Source organism: Sinocyclocheilus rhinocerous, unplaced genomic scaffold (assembly GCF_001515625.1).
Source record: "Sinocyclocheilus rhinocerous isolate Xijiao unplaced genomic scaffold, SAMN03320098_v1.1 scaffold206, whole genome shotgun sequence".
NCBI classification, from domain to species: Eukaryota; Metazoa; Chordata; class Actinopteri; order Cypriniformes; family Cyprinidae; genus Sinocyclocheilus; species Sinocyclocheilus rhinocerous.
The window spans coordinates 1017887-1029136 of NW_015647488.1; the positions used below are offsets into that span (position 1 = coordinate 1017887).

The window sequence follows — 11250 nt, forward strand, 5'->3', positions numbered from 1 at the left end:
TTTTTGAGATCGGCCTTTTTAGAGACCGCCGATCAATCATCCCAACGTGATTATCGGCCGATAGTGATGGGTAGCCGATCAATCGGAGCACCCCTAGTAAGTAAGAAGTTAATATTGTGATATTTTAGACACAATGTTGTTTGTTTTGCTCAATTTTGCAGAACTGTTTGTCTCCGAGCAACACACAGCGGCATTTCATTTCTTAATGCACGTTTTGAACGATTTGGGTGAATCATTTGACATTGCATTTGAAGCGGCGCTGCACAGACCGATCGGTGTATGACAAAGTACCGCGAGAGCGATTCAAAAGCATAAGGAGTCATCTGCTCTCTATAGCTCTCGCGATACTTTGATGTCACACACCGATCGATCTGATGGTGATGATCCGCTTCAAGTTGAACAAGTCTAATTATTCAATGGACCATTCATAAAGAACCATTTACTTCACTCCTGAATGAATCAGCCATTTGAACGAATCAAATGAATAAATGACTCGATGACTTAATCATTAAGACATTTACCACCACCTACTGGCAGTTTGTTTATTTTTTAGAATATCATTTCATTAAAGAAATAATTTCATATTTCCATAGTAATAATAATACAATTAATAAAATAAATTATTAAAGGTATAGTTCACCCACCCAAAAATGACAATTGTGTCATCATTTACTCACCCTCATGGTCCAAAAGAGTATATGTAATACATTTTATCAAAATATTTCTTGCTGAAGCTCCTTTTTGAAATGTCTGTTTGATGCTTTTCACAACAATGACTTTAAATGATCTTTTGGGAGTATTTTTAATTTGCAATTAATCAGATTAATCGGCACATCATGTAATAATATATGTATGTATGTATGTATATATGTATGTGTGTGTGTGTATATATATATATATATATATATATACACTGTGTGTGTGTGTGTGTGTGTGTATGTAGAGAGAGAGAGAGATAATGCCAAAAATGTAAATTCACCCAAAAATGTGTAAAAAAAAAGTTTATGCTTTAGTGTAGTTAATACGTTATTACATTTTTACTTCATATTCTTAGGGCTGGGTTGAAAATATTGATTACCCGGTTTCAATATTAATTTTAACAAAACAATATAGATTCTTAAATTCCAAGATCAGTTTTGTATTTTTTGCTGTTTCTAATTGATGCGTGACTAAAGCTTTACCAAACATTATTTGTAGCTTGCCTCCCAAAACATGTTTTTATGGCAGCGACCATATACGTTTATATTTCAGCAATGAATTTCAACAGTGAATTGGAGCGGAAACATAATTATCAGAAATTTTAAATTATCAATTTAAATCTAAACTGTCAGTCTTTTATTTGAGTGTTGTAATAATATCTGAAAATAATAGCAATTGAATTTGGACTTTCTTGTCAATTTTAATCATTAATGTTATAGTAGTGTACTATGTAGTTTGCATAATGTAATTTTTTTACTTGAAAATATTTCTTACCTGAAACATTTCTGATCATCATCTGAATCAAAATTAATCAAGGGCTTGTGATTCCCGGAATCAAATCAAGTAGTGAAATCTGTGTCAATAACCAGCCCGATGCTTAACTTAAAATATGTTTTCTACTTGTGTGTTTTAGGCAAGGAGATCACCCTTCTAATGCAGACCTTCAACACATTGAGCACTCCAGAGGAGAAGCTGGGTGGTCTCTGTAAGAAGTATGCTGAGCTGGTAAGACATGATGATGATCAAAAGATGTCAACTTCTCAGATCATGTGTTGTATAAAGAGAAAATATCACTCTTATAGAGAGAAAGAGTCGAAAATGGCCATGGAAAAAAAAGAATCTGCCTTTTTGGATGCAAAAAAAAAACTTTACTAACATAAATGGAGCTCAGGGATAAAAATAAAACAATTTGAAAAATGGCTCATTTTAAGTTAATTGCATGAAGAACTGGTTTCATGTTGTGCTAGAAAAGTTGTCGGTGTGTCCTGACAGAGATTAGATAAGCTAATGATGACGCCATTGCTGCCCACAGCCTTTGGCAGACAGTGTGTTGCCATTTCAGCTGACTGGGTTTCAGCTCGTCTACATGAATAAAATACCAGAAAATGCATGGGGGTTTCAGTTAGGCGTGGGCGATAAAACGGTATCGATATTTATCGATATTACACCTTCTTCGATAACGATATAAAAAATGTTTGATATAGTGCACGATATAGGCACGTGCTATGAGTGACGCAGACAGCACACACAATTAAAAAAAACAAAAAACTATTTTGCTCATTGCGCCCTCCTGTGGCCTCGGGAGACAAGCCAAAAGTTTAACCTATTTAATCTGCATATAAAACATTAGAAATTAGATATTTGTTTAATTTTAATTTTGTTTTTGACGGTTAAAACAAAAAAATATTTGTTGTTTGTCTCAATAAATTGAGTTAATTTAAAAATACAGTGGTTAAATGTAAACGTTTTTTTTTCTATTGCTCTGTTTTAAAAAAGGTTATAAAAATGTCAATAATTATCGATACCGAGCGATATGAAACATTATATCGTTGATACATTTTTTTGCTATATCGCCCAGCCCTAGTTTCAGCCCACATTCAACATCAAGAGCCTTATTCAATTATACATTTATAAAGATTCGCATTTACCACTGTACCACTAGGGCCGTGTATCACCAGCAAAGTCACGATATTATACATATCACGATACATAGGTCACGATACATGACTGCCCTGAATTTCACCTCAGCAGAATTTAGTAAAACAGCTGTTTATTAAATACTGCATACTATAGTGCCATTTCTAACTATTGGCAGAGCAGGCAGCTGACCTCTGCATTATGAAGGGCCTCCATAACTGTACCACAGTACAATACAGGTAATGGCATATGTTTCATGTTTACATTGTGCACTCCCCACCAGGTACAATATTCTGATTGTTTGCATCTTGTTTTTAAGCCCATAAATAATAATGTACTCGTTCTAATAAATTTATATTGTAATGTACTCATTCTAATATATTTAAAAAATCATATTTACATTGCTGGTAGGTTATCATTGCACAAATTAACACACTCTCTATGATTAAAAAATTAAAATAAAAATTAGAAGAGTTCTTAACTAACACGCTGTCTTCACTGTATCTAACGCACACACGCACACACTGTCACTCACTCACACAGATCATGTTGCGGCACACTCAGACATTCAGGAACAAACTTTTTAGCGCTGCCCCGCAATTTTATCAACTAAATAGCTTAATCGCTCAAGAGCTACATTATCTTTCTCAATCAAGAGCTGGTAACATCATTGTTTCTAAAGGAATTAAAGCCACAGCAGCTGAGCTGAACCAGACAGTTATTGAAGTGCAGAGGATGGATTCTATGATGGTGGAGTAGAACTGTTTCAGCAGCTCCTGTGGCAGGTTGAACTTCCTCAGCTGGCGAAGGAAGTACAACCTCTGCTGGGCCTTTTTAACAATGGAGTCTATGTGAGTGTCCCACTTCAGGTCCTGAGAGATTGTGGTGCCCAGGAACCTGAATGACTCCACTGCAGTCACAGTGCTGTCCATGCTGGTGAGTGGGGGGAGTGCAGGGGGGTTTCTCCTGAAGTCCATGATCATCTCCACAGTTTTGAGCGTGTTGAGCTCCAAGTTGTTGAGACTGCACCAGACAGCCAGCTCTTTAACTTCCTGACTGTAAGCAGACTCGTCACTGTCCTGAATGAGGCCGATGAGTGTGGTGCCGTCTGCAAACTTCCGGAGCTTGACAGAGGGGTCTTTAGATGTGCAGTCGTTGGTGTAGAGGGAGAAGAGCAGTGGGGAGAGGATGCAGCCCTGAGGAGCTCCAGTGCTGATCGTACGGGTGCTGGATGTGTATTTTCCCAGCCTCACTAGCTGCTGCCTGTCTGTCAGGAAGCTGTTGATCCACTGACAGACGGAGGTGGGCATGGAGAGCTGAGTTAGTTTGGGCAGGAGGAGGTTTGGGATGATAGTGTTAAAAGCCGAGCTGAAGTCCACGAACAGGATCCTCACATAAGTCCCTGGTCTGTCTAGATGTTGCAGAACATAATGCAGTCCCATGTTTACTGCATCGTCCACAGACCTGTTTGCTCTGTAGGCAAACTGAAGAGGATCCAGCGTAAGTGTAAGAGTATTGCGTAAGTGTGAAGCTCTGTGTCGGGGATTGCGTCTCTTTATTTCAGGCAACCCAGTTGTGTTCCTCTGCGGCCAGATTAAACCTTGTTATAGCCTATATATTATGCTCTATTCATTATTTTTTAGAAACCTTGCACTTTTCTACTAAGTTTTAAACGCTGTTCTTGTATTCAAATTAAGCGTGGTCCACTGCTGCACACGTGCCACAATATCGATACAGGGCCAGCTGTATCGATACTCGTATCGTCACATCTCTGTTGACGATACATCGTCGTATCGAACACAGCACTATTTATGTACCACTATTATACTAGGGATGCACAGATATATCGGCCTATAATTGGTAACGGTAGGTGGTATAATCTGTACTATCGGCCATCTGTCACAAAATTCAAACAATAAGTGGCATTTTGATGCTCTTAAATGTGTCTTGACAGATCGCTGTACTATCTGGCTCAGTTCAAGCGGCAGCAAGGAGCTGGAGTCTCTTCCACTTTAATACAAGTTATAGCACAAAATATACATGAATGAATATCAGAAGGTATGTTGAAAAATAAAGTACAACTTATCGAAATGTATCATGTCACATGTAATCACTCAATCAGTGTCAACCACACAAAAGCTTGTGATCAATGTCACTTATTGTTGCATTTACCTCAGGAAAGTTATCCAGTGTTCACAGTTGGGTAGTTGGCTATAAAAAACATTTATAGTCTTTTATTAAAGTGTTCAACTGAATTGTATACAGACATTTCATTTTTTATTTGAGTATATTTAAGTGATTATTATTATATCTGAAAATAAATAGCAGTTGAATTTAATAGTTTGGGCTCTGTTGTTAATTTTAACCTTTAATAAAATAGTCAATGAGAGAGTTCCCTGTATAGTTTACAGCATTACTTGGGAGAGATTTGTTTTCCCTTAAGAAAACTAAACTATCTGAATTCTTTATAATCGGTATCATTGCAGAAATTTAGTATCACGCATCCCTAGTGATTGAATACTGCATATGGTATTGACTACCTATATTCTGCTGTCATGACCGCCTTGATTTAGACAAATTATAACAATGCTCTTGTCCTGCTTTGTTTCATTCAGCTAGAGGAGAACCGTAATGCTCAGAAACAGATGCGGTCTCTGCAGAAGAAGCAGACGCAGCTGATCCAGGAGAAGGACCACTTAAGAAACGAGCACAGCAAAGCCATCCTGGCACGCAGCAAGCTGGAGAGTCTCTGTCGAGAACTGCAAAGACACAACCGCACACTTAAGGTACACTAACTTGATATGAATGCAAATACCATGATATCAGTTATTTACGCTCAGAGGGTTTAGCATAATCCATCAAGTGTGTGGTGCCTGCCTCATGCAAAATTTAAATTCAGAGGTGATCAGAACAGAGTCCTGCCTCAGCTGTTTCCCCTTTCTGCTCAAAGTATTGTTTTATCAGTCTGCTCCAACTTCACTTTTCACATAACCAGAGGCTTGTTGCATTATATGTTGCTTAATGAGATAAATGGATTGATGTTTGCTGTGCTTGGCAGGAGGATGGTGTGCAGCGTGCCCGATTGGAGGAGGAGAAAAGGAAGGAAGTGACATCACATTTCCAGGTGACACTGAATGACATCCAAGCTCAGATGGAGCAGCACAACAAGCGAAATGCAAACCTAAGGCAGGAGAACATGGAGCTGGCTGACAAACTGAAGAAGCTTATTGAGCAGTATGAGCTCAGAGAGGAGGTGAGATATATGGAAATAAAGGATGAAAATAAAACTTCTGGAAGGGAAAATACATTTGTAATAACTTATAATGGAAGTTGTCTGTAAATCAGTACCATCTATGCTACTATTTGTTAGGCTTTAAATGATAAAAAATAGAGAATTTACAGTGCTGTTCAAAATGAAGACAAAGGATGTGGATTCTTTTCAAATATATATATGTTAATGTGACTAGTCAACATTACTGTGTACACCAAATAAAACGAGCATAATTTGTAGCAAAATTTGTTTGCAGATGACACTTGGTTTTATATTTTATACTGTATAATGCAATGATATACATGTATTTTTAAGTATGACTTGTGTTGTTTTGGAGCCGCTGTACCTAAGAGAGTTGTTTTCTCTCTTAGCATATTGACAAGGTGTTCAAACAGAAAGATCTGCAGCAACAGCTGGTAGATGCAAAGCTTCATCAGGCACAGGCACTGCTCAAGGGCTCGGAGGATCGACATCAGAAGGAGAAAGACTTTGTGAGTTTCTACATCCTTAACACTGTACTGCAAACATGCAGTCAGCTGAAGTTACAGAAACAAATATATTTGCTAATTGAGGAGATGAATGTATCATAACTGTACTGTGAGACTTGCACTATATATCTGCCAGTGTGGTTATGCCCTCAGGGCAAGAGCCGCCAGTCACTAATTAAGATTTATGTGGTTTGTCATTTCTTTCTTTTTCAGCTCCTGAAAGAGGCAGCTGAGTCCCAGAGGATGTATGAGCTCATGAAACAGCAAGAAGTCCATCTGAAACAGCAGGTGAGGAACATAGAATAGTTTACACACCTATAGGACAGCTCCAGTTATTAGTTACAAAAATAATAATTTTACAAAAAAATCTAAATAAATGAACTTTTGAACTTTCTATTTATCAAAGAATATTGAAAAAAATGTATCGCAGTTTACACAAAAATATTAAACAGCACAAATGTTTTTAACATTGATAATAAGAAATTCTTCTAATGCACCAAATCAACATATTCGACTTTGATTTCTGAAGAATCATGTGACGATGAAGACTGGAGTAATGATGCTGAAAATTCAGCTTTGCATCACGGGAATAAGTTACATTTTAAAATATATTAAAATAGAAAACAGTCCTTTTTAAATTGTAACAATATTTCACCATATTACTGTATTTTTTGTAAAATTAATACAGCCTTGGTGAGCAAAATAGACTTCTTTCAAAAACACTAAAGGGATAGTTCACCCAAACATGAAAATTCTGTCATTACTCACCCTCATGTCGTTCCAAACCCGTAAGACTTTCGTTCATCTTCAGAACACAAATTAAGATATATTTGACGAAATCTGAGAGCTTTCTGACCCTCCGTAGACGGCAAGGGAACTACCACATTCAAGGCCCAGAAAGGTAGAAACGACATCGTTAAAACAGTCCATGTGACATCAGTGGTTCAACCTTAATGTCATGAATCTACAAGAATACTTTTTGTGCATAAAGCAAACAAAAATAACAACTTCATTCAACAAATTCTTCTCTTCCGTGTCAGTCCCCGCTGTACGTTCACGAAAGTATCACGACGCATGTGTGTGATGCTGCTGAAGCAGGAGCCGCCATTCTGACGTAGAACATCCATCTCTCTTCATTGTCTGTATTCTGGTTCAGATAAGTACGGCTGGGCAAAAAATTGCAAGTCATCCTCTCTGTCAAAATCTTCAGACATGTTTACGAAGACTTTTATATACAGTGTGCATCTTCTGCTTGTAAACAAGGTGCAGCGCATGCATGTTCTATGTCAGAACGGCGGCTCCTGCGTCAGCAGCACCACACACATGCGTCTTGATACTCTCGTGGAACGTACAGCGGAGACTGACATGGAAAAGAAGAATTTGTTGAATAAAGTCGTTATTTTTGTTTGCTTTGTGCACAAAAACTATTCTTGTAGATTCATAAAATTAAGGTTGAACCACTGATGTCACATGGACTGTTTTAACAATGTCCTTTCTACCTTTCTGGGCCTTGAACGTGTCAGTTACGTTGCTGTCTATGGAGGGTCAGAAAGCTCTGGGATTTCATCAGAAATATCTTAATCTGTGTTCTGAAGATGAACGATGGTCTTACGGGTTTGGAATGACATGAGGGTGAGTAATTAATGACAGAATTTTCATTTTTGGGTGAACTAACCCTTTAAGAAATGTTACTAACTCGAAACTTTTGAAAAGTAGTGTATATTTACATTGAATGCGGGATCTAGCAACTACCCAGAACTCCCTAGCGTTGTTTTTTACACAGTCAATTAGAAAAATGTGTGTTATCTTTTCATGTGTTTATCTTAAGTTAATCTGAGGCTAAAATGCCTTTTTTTGTCTTTTACAGCTCTCATTGTACACAGAGAAGTTTGAAGAGTTTCAAAACACGCTTTCCAAAAGCAACGAGGTGTTCACAACATTCAAACAAGAGATGGAAAAGGTAAATGACTGATTAATAATTATTGGATGCTGTGGATTCATGTGGACTTCAAGGCCTGTATACAGTACATGCATAGATCTTGGGCGTCGTTACATATTTCATAGCATGAAACCTAAATCTCTAAAGCCTGTATGTGAAGGGGATTTAATCTGTATTTGTATTGTGCCGCAGATGACAAAGAAGATTAAGAAGCTGGAGAAGGAAACCACCATGTACAGATCACGATGGGAAAGTAGTAACAAAGCCCTGCTAGAAATGGCAGAGGAGGTGATTGTTGTACTCAGATCTCTCGTATTTGTCAGTTAAAGCTTTGTTACACCAGCTGAATATCTTAGTTTTATGTCATTTCTCTCTGTGTCCACTGTAGAAAACACTACGAGACAAGGAGTTCGAAAGCCTGCAAGTGAAGGTGCAGCGACTGGAAAAGCTCTGTCGTGCGTTACAGATAGAACGCAACGAGCTGAGTAAGAAGGTTCAGGGTGTCTCCACAGGCGTTGAGAGTAAACCAGAAACAGAGACGGGGTCACCATCAGAAGCCACAGACTCGGAGGAGGGCAGCCCTGTCCATCAGAACAGCCCAGAGACTCCACAGACCTCTTGTAGCCCGGCGTGCCACTGCGCTCCAGAACTAGAGGCCGAGACTCACAGAGAGGTTTGCTCAGCCCAGGATTGAGTCTTGCTGTCTCTGGGCGGCCAGGACACACACAATCCTTCCCGTCTCTACCCGACCCCCGACCCTCCGTCGGCAGTCAGCCTCTGTTGTTTTCTGCATCTGTGTTCACAACGGAACCGCTGACTTGGCTGCTCCTGGGGGGTTTCATTGTGTCAGGGAAGATTGTGCCTTCAACATGATTCCTATGCTGCGTTTATATTCTTTGGTTTTTATGTGGCTTGCTTTATCCCACCCTATTCCCGAGAAAATCCCATATTTGCGTTTAGAGGGGTATAGATGTTGCTGCTGTGTCGGAATGCTCAGTGTTTGTCCACTAAATGCTTGTCTCTTTTCAGTTTGGCTGAATAAAAACGTAAAGAATCTTAACAGGTGGATTGCTGAAATCTGTGAAAAATTATTTGCCGTGAAACAGCAGTTAGGTGATACTATTTCTTTGGGTGTTTTTATTTAATTTCTCGCCTTAAGTTGTTGTATCAGGTAAAATCTGCTTGTACACTTTCCAGCCACCCTCTTTCTTCGGTTTAAATCCCACAAATCATAGTTTGCACCAAACAAAGAATGTATGATTTGTTATTCATCTTCACTACTCAAGAGTTTAGAATTGTAGGCGTACAGTTAAGACTAACATTGTTTTTTGAGGTTAAGGTTCATGTAATCTGATCCTAGATTTTTTTTTATGCTTTTGCACAGCACTTGAATTTGTCACATGTATCTTTCAGTTTACACCATCTTAGAGCGCCACTAGCTTCTTTGATAAGTTTATATATCCACCATTATAGATACATTCCTTTAACCCAATTCCATTAACTTCTAATTAGCAATGTGCTCTTGGAATGATGTCATGACCAATGAGGAATTCTCTTTCAGTGTGTGATTTCAGTGTAAGTTGAGTTTTTTGTTTTTTGTTTTTTTTTTAGATACTGATCACATGTTTATGTCTTACTAAATGTGTTATTCAAAATGTAAAAAAAAATTAAAGCCCAGTTACATCAGATTAAACAGGAAGATTCAAGTACACTCTATGCAATTCTAGCTCTGTTCATGTCATCTCAGTGTTGAGCATGTGAGCAAAGCACTGACATGCTGTGAAATGAATGTACGTTCCACACAAAGTGACTTAGTTTTGTGATGTCAGTAAATTTCAGCACTCTTGAATTTTTTTCCCTCCAATACTTTACCAATACTGAAGGGGCACAACAATAATTTGTCAAAGTGTTGAGCGTAAAGTGCATCAAGTCATCAGTTGACCATGTAGATCCTTCCATATTTCATTCCAGTCAGTCAAGGTTTCTGCACAGGTTTAGGTTTTCTGTTTCAAAATGTTTGTCAACTGGTATTTTATTTTATTTGCTGGCCATTCAAATTTGACATTCCCATTATATAAGAAGGTACCAAAGATGCTTCTTGATTTTCCCTCACCACCTGTATACATTTATTTGCAAATTAAAATACTAAGAACATTAAAATGTGATTTATGTTTTTATTGTTGATAAATGATATATCAAACATGACGATAACGTAAACTAATAACTTTGCCTGCATGGTTGAGAAACAAAACTTTGAACTTTAAAATAGTACATATTATTTAAGAAAAATTAAACGGTTATATTGTGTAAATTAAGTATTAAATTAGTAAGTATATATGTGTGTGTTATTTATTTTTTATTAGTAGTGCTCAATGTTTGAACTCGATTTAACCGCGCATTGAGTGCGAACAAAACAATAAACCTTTCATTTACCGGCCATTCTAATAAAAATGAGATGTTGGTTATGATCTCAGTTGTAAAACTGAAGATATTAAATGTACCGTGTTCTTTTGTTGTTATTAAAGACCGGACCGTTAGAATTGTTTATTGTTCAGCGGGGACCTGTTTTTGTTTGTACAGGAAGTGAAATCCGTCTTTTCCGTTTGTAACCGGGCGAAGTTGAGCACGCGTACCGTGTACTGTTTTTTTTTTCCTACGGCAGGTTTAAATATAATTTCTGTTATATTCTGTCGATACAAAGCCGGAGATAATGGTAAGCCTATATCTATGTATTTTCTGAGCTATTAAATGAATTGCACACACACCGGAAGTCTGTTGACCGCTGGTTTTTATTAGTTAACAGATGCTAAGTTTCAAATTTGGCGAAATATTAGGTCCTTCATACGATTGTAAAATGACACCAGTGACTGTATTGAGACAATACGAGCAAGAGCAGGAACACCTCCAGCAATGCATACAATCTTGTGTAACTACAG

At 37.8% G+C, this 11250-nt stretch overlaps 2 protein-coding genes and 1 long non-coding RNA gene across 4 annotated transcripts in view; 2 read left to right on the plus strand and 1 right to left on the minus strand.

The window, feature by feature from the left end:
* The window catches only part of txlna (taxilin alpha), a 13551-nt gene extending 3664 nt beyond the window's left edge, over window positions 1–9887 (plus strand). The window contains exons 4-11 of one of the 2 annotated variants that reach the window (XM_016513746.1): window positions 1613–1704; window positions 5232–5402; window positions 5675–5869; window positions 6259–6378; window positions 6589–6663; window positions 8243–8335; window positions 8507–8602; window positions 8703–9887. In XM_016513746.1, the coding sequence (XP_016369232.1) occupies window positions 1613–1704; window positions 5232–5402; window positions 5675–5869; window positions 6259–6378; window positions 6589–6663; window positions 8243–8335; window positions 8507–8602; window positions 8703–9008 (1148 nt within the window). In that variant the 3' untranslated portion in view covers window positions 9009–9887. The remainder of the gene's footprint in view (window positions 1–1612; window positions 1705–5231; window positions 5403–5674; window positions 5870–6258; window positions 6379–6588; window positions 6664–8242; window positions 8336–8506; window positions 8603–8702) is intronic. The other variant, XM_016513745.1, reaches the window with a different exon arrangement.
* Window positions 9444–10462, minus strand: LOC107709288 (uncharacterized). The gene is made up of 2 exons (XR_001636479.1): window positions 10089–10462; window positions 9444–10043 (listed from the first exon to the last, which is right to left on the minus strand). It is a non-coding gene; the product is annotated as an uncharacterized LOC107709288 (long non-coding RNA).
* A 436-nt stretch (window positions 10463–10898) lies between these two features.
* Window positions 10899–11250, plus strand: part of LOC107709286 (eukaryotic translation initiation factor 3 subunit I) — an 8377-nt gene continuing 8025 nt past the window's right edge. The window contains exon 1 of the mRNA XM_016513748.1: window positions 10899–11027. Within this exon, the coding sequence (XP_016369234.1) occupies window positions 11025–11027 (3 nt within the window). The 5' untranslated portion in view covers window positions 10899–11024. The remainder of the gene's footprint in view (window positions 11028–11250) is intronic.